This window comes from Thamnophis sirtalis, unplaced genomic scaffold, assembly GCF_051295495.1.
Source record: "Thamnophis sirtalis isolate CommonGarterSnake01/CBP01778 unplaced genomic scaffold, rThaSir2_p1.2 scaffold_10, whole genome shotgun sequence".
Classification (NCBI taxonomy): Eukaryota; Metazoa; Chordata; class Lepidosauria; order Squamata; family Natricidae; genus Thamnophis; species Thamnophis sirtalis.
In genome coordinates, this window is record NW_028261390.1 from 24567509 (window position 1) to 24582021 (window position 14513).

Consider the following 14513-nt stretch of genomic DNA (forward strand, 5'->3'; position numbering starts at 1 on the left):
CTCAACTTACAACAGTTCATTTAGTGACCATTCAAAGTTACATCAGCACTGAAAAAAGTGACATGACTATTTTTCACACTTATGAACGTTGCAGCATCTCCATGGTCACACAATCAAAGTTAAAATACTTGGCAACTGACTCATACTTATGACGGTTGCAGTGTCCTTGGGTCATGTGATCGTGTTTGTGACCTTCTGACAAGCAAAGTCAATGGGGAAACTAGATTCACTTAACAACTAACTTTTACTAACTTAAAAATTGCAGGGATTCACTTGCAAAAAAGGTTATAAAATGGGGGGGGGAGTCACTTAACAAATGTCTTGCTTAGCAGCATAAATTTTGGGTTCAATTGTGATCGTAAGCCTAGGACTACCTGTATATGAACTTTGTAACAATAATCTAAAAGGTTTGGCTCAAAAGTCATAAACATCAGGTAACATCATACCGTTTTCAAAGTAAAACCGGTGGAAATCCATCCCTTCTACAAGATTTCCCAAAGCTTCAGGCTCAAATGAGGTAAGACCAGGATCGCAGATTTTCCTACAGAGCAAGGGGAAAATAAATCTCCTATACACATTATGTGACAAAAATGAAAAGCCATCATGTACATGCTGAATCCGTTAAGCCTACATTTCATATGCAGTCTGCAGGACACCTTACGAAGTCTCTATTCCTGAAATCCTGAATTTCTTGTGATCCCCTTGGAGAACCACAGCTTTAAGGCACTAGCTTTGCCTTGAAACAGAGCTGTCCTGGTGTTTTTTTCCTTTCTTTTATTCACTCACACACAAATGATGTCATAGTTGAAGCAAGCTGTAAGGTAGCTGTTCTTAGCTGGAATTGCCTTCAGGTGGCCCTCCCATCTTCCACTAATGCAGGGATGTCAAACTGACAGCCTGAGGGCTGGATGTGTCACACGCAGGCCACATCTACCCCAGTTCTGCGAAGGGGAAAAACATCGCAATATGTCACGTGACGGCAACGTGATGCCACGAGTTTGACACTAGTGCATCAGGGGTATGTTTCTGCCGGCATTACTGCCGGTTCGGTGCCTCAAAAAATTTGCCTTAAAAAAAACCTTTAAAAAGGAAAAAAAGATAAATTATTACACTGAAAATTGTTCTGCACATGCACAGAACTGAAAAACAAGATGGTGGACCTGTAGGAGAACCAGTTCGGGGGTGTGGCAGGCCGCCAAGTTACTACCAGTTCGGCTGAACCGGCCCAAACCAGTAGGAACCCACCTCTGTAATGTATGCATTTCTGCAACATTCTCTCTAGATGAGAATGTTCCAAGTACATTCTATTACACCTTTGACCAACCTCTCTCTTTTCTCCCTAATTTTTGATGATATAAATAAGCTGAGGTAAACATTGCACAGATCGCATGTCACTATCTACAATACGTTTAGGAACTATATGAAACATATGAAAGTCTTTATGCTGAACACCATCTAACAATCCCGATTGCGTGGCAGAAAATATATGGCAACTTCAAACAATTAAAAGTAAGAAGAATTTAACTTCTCTTCCCTGAAAGCAGAAAAATCCAATCTCTGTCACAAGTGAGACATGAGCTGATTTATCATAGCCCTCAATACCTGCTGACCACTAAAGATTTCCCCCTTTCCAATATGAGAAGTTTTTTCTTCTGAATACTATCAAGAGAATTGCAAACACATCCTGGTTACAATAACCAGTTGTTGAAAATATAGTCTATATAAATACTAAGAGAAAGCAGAACAGGGAGCAGAAAGCAACTTACGTGTAGGCTTCAAAATCCCCATTATTGATAGCTTCTATCAGCTGCTCAGTAACCTTGATGATCTCTTGTTTACGAGCTGGAGACAAGAAAGAAACATGTACAATGACAAGATTAAATATAAAATGAAAGCCAATGGAACAAAAGACTGTATGAATAACAGTCTCAATCAGGGAGTTGTCTCTGAATTATGATTGTTATGCATTCAGGCAGCCTGAGTGGTGCAGGGGCCTACAGGTGGAGCTCTCGCCTCACAATCAAGAGGCTGTAAGTTTGATCCTAGGTAGAGACAGTTATTTGTCTATCTGGGCACAAAGAGAATGTAACTTCACATTGGTGACAGGAAGGCATCGAGACTGTAAACACTCAGCTCCATTGAGTTGGTCAGACTCCACCCCGCAAGGGATTATGGGGCCGTTAAAATATGAAGATGTGTTCAGACAGCATCTGCAGTCCCCTCATCCTTTGCTGTTAACAGAGCCAAAAATTGAGTTGCATCCAATCTTGTACAATGGACTGATCTCTACACATATTTCGGTATGGACAAATTGGAAGCACGGATCAGAAGCAAGAGTTGGAGATATATGGCTTATCCATTATTATTATTTTTTTTGCTTTCAGTGAATTTTGCAGCTTCAGAATCATTCAGAGGGAATGTAAACAGAAGTGTGGACAAATATGAATAATCCTTTGATGAGTTCCACACATTTGACAGAATATCCTTCTGATTATTTGTTTTTATTCTCCTTGAAATTTCAAAAGTGGGTTTAAGTGGCATCTTTTGAAACTGTCCTTAATTCCACAGCACAGGGACAGATTTAATCATACTTTAAAGTCATTCCATGATGTTTGTCTACCTATTCATTACATAAAAACACAAAACAGAGCAAGACTGAATATTCCGTCAAAACTTAATCGTTACTCTTTTCCAGGGGCCCTTTAATTGCAGCAATAATTTGCATTTTAAAATTTAAATAGGAATAATGTTAAATCGTAATCATTCACATGTAAACTGAGTGCAGGTACATTAGTCATGACTACTGATAGCACACAGCCAGCATCTTCCCCAGAGCAGGAGAAAGTACTATTATTCTCCTTTGCAATTTCTAAGGACTGTTATACAGAGTGAATTTTCTCACTCCCAAGGGAAGGCTCATGTTCCTTAAGTGCAATCAGATACCTTCCATTCCTCTTTAGTTTTCTTATGACTTTCTCCCCTCAATCCTGCAAAAGTGTTCAGGAAGAAAATGCAAGCAGGCAGGCAAACTCATAACTCTCATTCAATATATTTTAAAAAAGAAAAGGAGAGAATCAATGTTTTGATCAAGGGACTGCTCTGTCAAGAAATAAGTATGCTATATATAGAGATATAGATATAATAAATACACATATATGGATGCATGTTTTATACAAGCTCTCTAACATGGAAAACAACAACCAACAGAATCTCTGAAAAGGAGGAGTAAAACAATGTATCTAGTGCTATTAAACAATGAAAATTCATCCATAGAGTAAAATACATGAGATACGTTTGTTATTGCTGAAATTACTTGCTCAAATGATCCTGTGTGGAAGAGATTTTGGAAATCTAGGAGAGGAATCAAACATATTGAATACACTCTCCTCATTATAAGCAGTTATTTATTTAAAAAAATGAAGGAGGCATAGAAATAGATAACAAAAATAAAGTATATATTTTAAACTTTGAATACCTTGCAAAATATATGAAATAAAAATGTATGAACTTACAGGATAAACACATTTCCATAGAATAAAATGCACCATTTTTTATTTTTAATATTTCTATCCTGCAGCAATCAAACAACATTTGATTGCTTTAACATGAACAGAAATAAAGCATTCACTGAGGCTAATACCAATATAAACAGTTACAGTATTCAAAGCAATAGCTACATTAATGCCACATGGAAATAAAAAGTCACAAAATGACTAAAAATAAATAAACAAACAAGGAGATTCTTAGTTCATCCAGATCATGGTTGTCCCATAGGTGCTTTTTCAGGAGGCAACTGGACTTTCTTGTTTTCCTTTGAAGATATTTCACTTTTTATTCAAGAAGCTTCCTTCTATTTCCCACCATCCAGCCAGAGCTGAAGAAGCTTCTTAGATGAGAAGCAAAATGTCTTCAAAGAAAGACAAGTTGCCTCTTGAAAAAGCATCTTTGGGATAAACAAGGAACAGAACGTGTAATATTTGGAGTCTGGATCACTGTGCATGTTAAAAGCCAAGGGCCCATGCAGTGGTGGGTTGCTCTTACCGTCGCTACCGGTACGCTGATCGCGGTCTGTTTGTGCACGCGCCTGACATGCACTGTGCATGTATGCGCAATCCATCGCCCATGCGACACCCAGCTGCTTGTTGGGGCGCGAGCAGACACCGCTCGCTGTGCGTGTGTGCGCACTGTGCCTTTTGGAATAAATACAGCTATAGAGCACAAGCGAGCGGGTGGGCCAATCGAGCCATCGTACCGGTACACTCTCAGCTGCTCCAGGCCACTACTGGTACTGCCGTACCGGTCAGGGCCAGCAGCAACCCACCACTGGGCCCATGGAATGTGTATCATTCGGCATCAACCTGACCTCTAATCAGACATCAGAGAAATATTTTCTCTCTGTTCTTTCTGAAAGAAAAGTCAATTTATCCATAACAGAGATGGCCTTCTGGGGGGGGGGGGGGGCTGTCTCCCAACTCTATAGAGTCCTTTTTTCACAAAAGTCCATCTGGTGCCAACATTGTACCCCTAACAGCATCATAAAAATGCTTATAACGTAGGCACTTGGCATATACACAAATATTTCAATAAAGGCTTTAAGATATGTATATTTAATCATTAATAACTAAGATTCAAAAACAAAACCAATCTCAATGGATAGAAGTCCATTAATCCATAAACAATTTTCAAATTTACAAAGTAGCAACTGCAGCCCAACTGGATAAATAGAGCTGACCAAGAAGTGTTTTACTCAATCAATATTTAGAAGAATACTGATTCCAAAATAATTATATTTGCTACTTCCAAGCATGAAATCCAGTAAAGTGAGAACTTCCCTCTGCCATCCAAACAGAAAAAATATTTTATGAACATTGTGAGAAACAATTAAAATTTGGAACAAATAGAAGCAAGATTTATGTCATACTGAATGGCCTTAGAGCCTTCTACATATTTTCTGCAGGAAGTATTAGATAGTAACAACAGTGATGATAATAATGATAACAACAGAATGGATCTGAAAAAGGCCTCCAAACATGATAGATATTAGTTATTATAAAGATTATGGCTGTCCAATTCAAATGGAGACTACAATAAGGGAATAAATAGACATAATATGTTTTATATGTTGGATTTTTAAAAAACCTTTTTACCTTTCTTGTTGAAAGTTATCTTCTCAACTTTTAAATGTAAAGCTCTAAATTGAAACAATCCAGTCGTTCTTGATTTTCCATTCTAATCTTGAATCTAACTTTTCTTACTTTTGCTAATAATGCCACTGTTCTTTGATGTTGCTCAGACTCATGAGATTTTATTTCCCTTACAGCTCCAAAAATTTTCTTGGTTTTGCTAAACTACACCCTAGCTCAAATAGGTAAGCTCTATCCTTTTGAAATGTATCTTGATGTATTTCCATATTTTATATTTATATACAAAAAGTTGATGAAACATAATATGCATTATCTGTTGGATACCACTTGGATGATTAGCTTGAGGTTAATTCAAAGTTCTGACATAGAGGCATTGTAAAGAATGTACTGAGACATTAAAAATACCACGAACCAAGAAAATTTGAATTAAGGTATAGTTTAAACCACATACTAGAATGCTGAGTACCCCCTCATATTTGCAATAAAATGTTAATTATATAAACTATAGACCCTCCCCCACTGTATTTAGCCTATTACATGTATACAATTTTACCCTCCTATTTGTACTTAATGCAATCTATATTTGCATATAAGCCCATCCATGGACAATCCAACATTTGATTATTATTTTTTTTACCAAAGTATCATGAAAGGTGCATAAGGCCACCTTTTGCATTTTGATATGTTTTAATCTTCACATTTGTCTTATTTATGGGTACCACTAGCTAAAATTGTGAGGTTTAGCTTATCCGCAGACAGGCTTTCTGTGAGTATGTCTGGTATATATTTTTAAAAAGCTGAGGGGAAAACCTACTGTATACAGGGGTGTGTTGCTGCCGGCATTACTGCCAGTTCGGTGCAAAAAAACCTTTTGCTCCACACGCGTGCGCATTTGCACCTAAAAAGATCTGCATGCGTAAAATGTTAAAAAAGGGAAAAAAACATTACATTTCTGCAATGAAAATTGTTCTGCGCATGCCCAGAACCGAAAATCAAGAGGACGGCGCCATAGGAAAACCGGTTCGGCGGCGTGGCAGGCCTGGGTCGCTGCGGTTCCAGCAACCCAGGACGTCAAGTTACTACCAGTTCAGCTGAACCGGTCCAAACCGGTAGGAACCCACCTCTGACTGTATATACTTAAGTATAATTAATAGTGTGCATTATTTGTATATCAGCCGCACCCTATTTTGGGGGTATATTTGCACATTTCCTCCCCCCTTTTTTTCAATTGCCACAACATAGTTCTTTCTCTAGTTCTTCCCTTTAAGGACTGAGAATCATATTCCTTGTCCATGTATTTTCTCACTTTCTAGCTCCCATATTTCGGTAGATCCTGTTGCAGGTTGCGGTTGCATTTTTCTAAGTTGCTTATGAGATCTTATCAGGTAATACTTTTGGGGGTGATAGCTGGTATATATCTTAGAATGCTTGTGAGGCTGTTAGACCCTGGTACTTCTCAAGTCACTAGCCCTCATTGCTCATTCCACCATATGGTTTATGTTCAGTTTCAGCTGCTCCATGCACAACTTGCTTCTCTTTCAGTTCTCCAAGTCAATGGCCTTCCTCTCTTCCATCCACACCCACACCCACTCTCCATGCCTTCAAATTTTCTCTTCATCTCTCTGCAGCACAGGTGTGATCTTCTCCATTCTTGAAATCCCAAGGGACACAAAATCATAGAGAGGGAAAACTCATATTGGCATTTTTCTTTCTTTCACAAACCTGCTACATCACCTTGTTATATAGGTAGTCCTCGACTTATGTCCACAATTGAGCCCATTTGTGTTGTTTAAGTGAGAAATTTGTTAAGTGAATTTTGCCCTATTTTATGACTTTTCTTGCTTGTTTTTAATGGAATCATTGCAGTTGTTAAGTTAGTCCCCCAATTGTTAACTGAATCTGGCTTCTCCATTGACTTTGCTTGTTAGTAGGTCGCAAAAGGGGATCGGATGATCTTGGGACACAGTGACAGTCACAAATATGAACCTGTTGCCAAGCATCTGAATTTTGATCACATGATCATGGGGATGCTGAAAAGGTAGTAACTGTGAAAAATGGTCATAAGTCCCTTTTTCAGTGCCATTGTAACTTTGAAGGGCCACTAAACAAACTGTTGTAAGTCAAGGACTACCTGTATTCAGTCTGTACAACTAATTCAGTTTTGTAGAGTCCTTGTTTGGTTAGTTTAGTTTATTGTCAATGCACCTCGTACAACAAAATTAAATACCATCTTCAGTGTACATTATAATTATAAAAATAAAACACAAACATACATCCTTCACATTCTATACAATAGCATTAATATTGCACTATACAGTAGAACTCAATATGGTTACTGCCCTGGGATAGACACCGTTTTTCAGCCTATTTGTCCTTATTTTTATTATCCTGTACCATCTGCCAGATGGTAATAGTTAAAAAAAAAAAGGGTGCCCAGGATGAGATGGATATTTAAGAATGTTTTGAATTTTCTTAAGGCAGCGGGAGCTCTAAAGCTCTTCCAAAGAGAGGAAAGGACAATTAATTATCCTCTGGGTAATGACGTTGGCCCTCTGGACAGCTCTCCTATCTGTTTGTTGTTTACTTGTAGATGTTTCATTAACTGACTAGGTAACATCACCAGCCACAATTTCCAAGCAAACAACTAAGCTGGACTCCAAACTGGACTCCACAGTTCAGCTCTGAGCCAGATATATTCTTTTCTTTGGTATTTCAATTTTTCTTGTGAATCACAGGTAGGAATGATCTGCATATTTGTATGCATATGATGGTAACTAATTATCACAGACATTGACCTGGTTGTAAATTAAAATCTTGGGGTCATATGACCTTTTGAGATCTTCTGACAAGCAAAGATAAGCCAGATTCACTTAACAACTGTGTTACTAACTTAACAACTTCAGTGATTGACTTAAAAACTAAGGCCAAAAAGTTTGCCAACTGGAGCAAAATTCATTTGACAACTGTCCTGTTTAACAACATAATTGTTGGGCTCAATTGTGATTGAAGTTTAAGACTGTATAATATTACGTGTATAATATTCAGTTAAGACTCAAAAAGAACATTCCTAGGAATTTGCTCATTCGATCTTATCATTAATTTTTAAGAATTAGCTTAATTCTTTCTTGATGTTCTCTCTTGATGTTTATACGACATGGCAATAGAAATAGACTTCTCAAATGATAAGGAAAGACTATGTTAAGGAATGGTATATTTCAACTGGAGACATAAAAGCATCTCTATATGCAAGCATCTCATATTCATGAAATTGAAATTGCGCAGTAAATTTACTAGAATATAAGCTCTTTTTTATCATATATGAAGTCCATAAGAGTTGCAATCTAGGTCACCCATCTGCAGTATAACATTCGTTAAATTGCTGTGGAAAATAAACTAATGTTGGACAATTGTAGATGAATATGATGGGCTATTTTCATACCATATGTTTGGTTGAAAATTGACTTAAGCTTGGTTGCATTAAGACTCTAACTTGATTACCGATAAACAATCTTTGAATACATGCAGAAAAAAAACTCATAAGAAACATTTAACTTTGAAAAACAGATTATTCTGACATTGCTTACTACAAAAAAGAAGCCAGGGACTCTTTTGAACACATGTGAACATTTTTATGTTGCTTTTAAACAGCATGAACAATTCTCTGTACAGTGATCTGGCTTTCACATTTCTGGAGCTTCAAGCAATTTATTCAGTAATGAACTGGCAAGAATATTAAGACAGCTGATTCTCTCTTCAATTTCCTAGGAAGCAAAGATCCTCCTGAGGTTCAATGCATGCTCAGTGAAAACGCAAACACTTCATTCCCTAAAATGAAAACCAATAAAGTTACTGTATAGCTTTTATTCAAATGTACTAATGGATATGAGTATCTCTTCAACTGTAACAGTTACATTAGAATAACTGGCACCTGGCCACAGGTAAATAAATAATTACCCTTTCCCAAACATGTAAATCCTACTTCTCCATTTGGCATGGAAAAAGTCTGCTCCGTGTTCTTTTGTCCAAATTCAACAGCAAAATTTTGCAGGAGCCAAAAAGCTAATAATTTGTACTCTAGATCAGGGGTTGGCAACCTTAACCACTCAAAGAGCCACAAAGGTCCTAACTGGAAGCACCCCATTCAATTCCGAAGACAACCGGAAGTCTGGTTCCCCCACCATAGAGTCTCCTCCTACCACAGCGTCCTTTATTCCTCTGCCAACTGGAAGCACAGTTCCCCCACCACCATCACTATAGAGTTTCATCCTAGTGCATAATCAAGATTTAAAACCGATTCTGGAATCAGAGGTCTACCCAATGTATCCCCAGTCATAAAAGCTCACTGAGTGACTGTTGATCTCTTAGCTCAGTGGTGTCAAACTCGCAGCGTCACATTGTCATCATGTGACATATTGCGACTTTCCCTCTTTCGCTAAACTGGGGGTGGGGGTGGCCAGCGCATGACACATCTGGTCCGCAGGTCACGAGTTTGTCACCCCTGTCTTAGCTTGAATCACTTCACACAGTTAGTTTCTGTGTGGAGCACAAAGAGAGAGATTGTAGTATGTTACCTTGAGCTCTTGGGAGGAAAGACAGGGTATAAATCTAATAAACAAACAATCCTACTCACTGAAATAATTTTTTTCACCTATACCTAGGAAATGAGGCACATCTCAAGTATTTCTACATAAGCAAGACACAGACCTGATTTCCTGGGGGAGGTTTCACTCTCCCTCTGTGTTCAAAGTTTGGTTAGGGATGCTGTGTAGAGCATCCTCACTAGCCCCATCCATTTCAGGGATATTTTCCAAATCAACAACACCATCTAGAAAAGAAAAGGGCTGCAATATCCATCTAATAAGAAGAAGCCACATATTAATGTTTTCGATATGCTTTAGGAATTAGATGCTTTTAGCTCACAAAGCTACTGATTGCTTTGTAATCCCTTTCTGAAATGCACTGATATCTCTCATTTAAAATGCTTCACATTTTCCTGCCCACGGATATTTCTGAAGTTTGTAGCAGAGATTAACATTCAATACAGAACTCTATTATGCTTCACAAAAAGGAACTAATGTGGCATTCCCCATGCATTTACTGAGATTTTGTTTTTAGATTTTAGTTCTGGGCTCTACTGTTTTTAGACATAAGGCCACCTTTATCAAATGAACTAAAGATTATTGGGTGAAAATCAAGTCAGAGTGCAGAGAACTTCCAGGCACTCACTTAAATGGAGCCTCTCATTAATTTCATAATATTCCTAATTGAATAAAGTATCTGCAGTCATATTATTATTTAGAATTCACACTGGTTTACATCAAGCCTATCAAAACACATTTTGTCCAGGCTACCCCAAAATGTACAAAAGTCACATATTTGTGCTCTACTGAGGTTTATGTTTATTCTGATGGAATTTGGGCAGGAAAACCTTTCTCTAAATATTCAAAGTGGGGATTCATGGATTTCATGCAAGTTCTCTGTTTAAAAGAAAATATGTTTTATTTAAATATAATTGCATATATGTTCAATTATGCTTTTAAAAATGTGATTATTACAATCTGTTTCTAGCATAACTATTGAATGTTCCAATTTTACAGCAAAGCCATCTGTCATTAAATTTTTACTTTTGGGAATTTTCACCTAAGAAAGTCTCTCTTATTTTTCATATCTATCTAGAGTCATCACGACCCTAAAATATGAACAATAACATACCATGCCAAGCACACCATAAGACTGCAAAGGAGAAAGATAACATCATCTATTTCCCCAATAATATATTTCTGTAATTTCAATTTGCATATACTTCATTCTATAAGCAATTGTGGTCTTTGGCAGAACACTATCCTCTAGTGCACTTATATGTGAATTAAACTTGAACTTCTTTTCATTATATGTATGTAAAAATAGCTACCCTGATTCAGTTAACATGAAGGATAGTTCAGTTAATCTGTCTGTCAAAGCAATCATGTATGATCAACTAATATGTGGGTAATTATTTTTTTAAGTTTCATGAATGGAAACTTAATCATGGAAATAACAAAATACATTCATCCACATCAACAGAGAAGCAACAAGTCTTCAAATTGTAATAAGTGCCTATTTTCACTCCATCTCTAAACTATTTTTAAATGACTCATCTCTTAATTTCAACAGGGAATGGATTAATAACTACATGGACTGCATCTCTCAACTTACACAAAGGAGAGGAAGGAGTGGACTGGGAAGGCTCATATTCAAACAAGATATCCTGTGAATCTGCCAAATTCTTGAATCCTGCCATTGAATTGATGAAAACACAACAGTTGAATAAAGATGAAGCTATAAAGCATAAGGAGAAGAGGAGACATTGATAATAGGAGTAGCTATTACAACAATAAAAACATGATCAGTAAAATGAAATAGTAAGGGGAGAGGTCAGATTCAAGCAACCAGAACAACTCTAAATAGGATAAAGCTATCCTTTATTGTTGAACACCTATTTACTGTATTGGGGGTGGAAGGAGATAGAGGGAGATAAAAGGAAAAGAAAAGAGGGCCAGAACAAAACCTCAAAGTAATAATTTAATTACACACAACATATGAAAGCAGTACATTGCAACATCAATGACGTACAAGGAAAACAGAGATAGATAAATCTCATTTGGTTTCAATTTACATACGTGTAAATTGAAAGATATTCTTAGATTCCCACAATGATATATAATCTTACAAAGATAAATAATTATCACAAGAAACTGGGTAATAATATAATATAATATAAATAATATAAACCAGTAAATAAACCTCTAATTAATATATGACTTTCATTCATTATGCCAGAGTTTACTATAATGAAGGGGAAAGAGAGAGTCTATAAAATGCATGGAAGTATTTTATGTAAGAATAAGAGTTTCAAAATCTGCTGCAACTAATCTACTTGTGTACCATTAAATCCCCAAACTATTATGTTTAGTTATACTATTACGTTATACAATTCTAACAGTTTTCTGGCTATAATGATAAAGTCCAATGCATAATATTGACTGAATAAATGAATTTTATCAAATAAATTTAATCACTAACCCTAAAACCAGGACTTGCAAAACAAATAATTATGCAATAGTTTACATTATGTTATATAGTCTTTCCATACTTAGAAAGATACTGAAAAGCTCCCTTGTTTATATTTTTTACATTTTTATTCTGACTAATTTCTAACATACATTTAACTAAGGATAGGCACATTAATATTTATAAAAATTTGTCTGTCACTGTTGAGAAAATCTTGTACTGAACCAATCATTCATACAACGTGGTGAGATATGGTATCTCAGAATTTAGGATTTAAAAAAAAACCTAGGAAGCAATTATCAGTATGAGAAGGCCTTCTTAATTCTTCTTTTCCCTACACATTCTCTCCATGTCAGCCACCTGTAATGTATTTCTAAAGGTAAAAGTAAAGGTTCCCCATGTACATATGTGCTAGTCGTTCCCAACTCTAGGTGGCAGTGCTCATCTGTTTCAAAACCGAAGAGCTTTCAAACCACTGAACTGCCAACCTTTCTGATCGACAAGCTCAGCGTCTTAGCCACCGAGTCACCGTGTTCCCCTAATTACTAAAACTCTTTTCCTGGGTGAAATAGTGCACTATAGGTTAGGGTTATACTTCAAATGAGCTAACTTACAGAATGTGTCCAAAATCTCGGACCAATGATTCCCATGGAATTTAGCAAATTTTATAAAACATTTTATGATTATAAATTAATTTCATATCATAAAACAATTTACGACATAATACAAATGATGTTTCACTGTGCTATATTGTTCAGGATGCGCTACTTTCACACCAGATACATCTCTGAATATATCCCAACATTTCCAGTAAAGGCAGTAGATTAGGAATTCTGTCATTATTGAAGGCATTCAAGGAATTAGCTCTGAAATGATGACCCAACATCCAACCATATTTACAAAGGAGTGCTCCATCTAGAAAAATATGCCTTTGAACTTACATGGCAAAGTCTTCTTCAGCCATTTAATTTTGGATGGATCATAGCTCTAAAAATAAATGTAAGGAACTGGTGGCTGTTTAAGTTGTTGTGTTCTGATTTCCATCATTCTCTAATGAGGGGTGTGTGCTAATATCCAAATGGCCGGAATCTTTCATTCAAATCTGAATTATTTTGAAAGCATGCTATCATAATCGAAGGAGTCAGTCAAGACTTCTAAAAATTACCCAGAAAGCTAAAAATACTAGCATCTAAACAAGTTTTATTTTTGAAAATACACCATATAGCTATATCTATATTGTTATCTACGTCTGCATCTATACAAGTATTTGATATGATGGAATGTGCACTTGCAAGACTAGAAGGGAAACTTTTGGCAACACAGAGCTTTCCCAGTAAGAGAGCCTGATTAAGAGACTGTGCAATCCAGAGCGGGATGGGAAGGGTCTGTATAATTCCAAAGATTCAGGGCAGTCATACATTAGAATATTTCAGGATGTATCTAATAGGTAAGATACTACACTTGATCTTAGCCAAAAGGCCAAGAAGCAAGAAGCAAGAGAGGTAAGAATTATAGCTTTAGTTTGGCAAGATTCTGTCTATTAGGTATACAGAAATAAAGGGTGAAACTCAATTGGGTCTTGCTATCTCATCTCTTGGCTTTTACCTGACACTGTTTAGATATAGATACAGATTAAAAGAGTTGGAAGGGATCTTGTAGGTAATTTAGTCCAACCCCCCCCACCCCCCCATCCAAGCAGACCCTACACCATTTCTGACAGATGGCACTCCAGTCTCTTCTTGAAAGCTTCCAGTGATTAAGCTCCCACAATTTCTGAAGGCAAACTGTTCCATTGGTTAATTGCTCTCACTGGCTCTCAGTTTACTGACTGCCTTGTCAATCTAAATTCAAAGTTATGATGGTTGAAAAAAAGAAGAAACGTTTTCCACCCAATGGAACATACAGTGCCCCAGGGTCATGGTGATCACCATCTAGGTGCTTTGCACTGGCAAGCCTTTATTACACTATCCCATATTCGTTTGCTCCCTATTTCCAACTTCATAACTGGCTCCCAAAAAGCAGAATTAACGGGAGTGGAATAGCAGCCATGGTTATATATCTATCTTCTGGTAGTCCTCAAATTATCACTGTAATGGAACCTGAACATCACAATTGTAACTATGATGGTCATAAATCAGCTTGCTCAGATATTTATACTTCATGTGACTGACTCAGTTTTACACTTTTTTTTTTGCGGTAAATGCATAGTCATTCAGGAAACCAATCATTCACTATGGGTGTGGTTTTGCTGAAAACCAGAAATAAATGCCAGTTTTCAACAAAACCATAATAAAATATGGTCACATGACCATGGGATGC

The 14513-nt window shown here is 36.8% G+C and overlaps 1 protein-coding gene and 1 pseudogene across 24 annotated transcripts in view; both read right to left on the bottom strand.

Moving 5' to 3' along the window:
• Positions 1 to 14513, bottom strand: part of CAMK2D (calcium/calmodulin dependent protein kinase II delta) — a 136605-nt gene that overhangs the window by 3727 nt on the left and 118365 nt on the right. For 13 of the 24 annotated variants that reach the window (XM_087724258.1, XM_087724260.1, XM_087724263.1 and 10 more), the window contains 2 exons: positions 1767 to 1842; positions 447 to 541 (listed from right to left, as the gene is read on the bottom strand). In XM_087724258.1, coding sequence (XP_087580384.1) covers positions 447 to 541; positions 1767 to 1842 — 171 coding nt within the window. Of the gene's footprint in view, positions 1 to 446; positions 542 to 1766; positions 1843 to 8751; positions 8970 to 9848; positions 9986 to 10856; positions 10878 to 11339; positions 11463 to 14513 lie in introns of those variants that run through there. The other 11 variants (XM_087724269.1, XM_087724272.1, XM_087724274.1 and 8 more) reach the window with 7 other exon arrangements.
• LOC148043813 (U2 spliceosomal RNA) lies at positions 13573 to 13685 on the bottom strand (annotated as a pseudogene).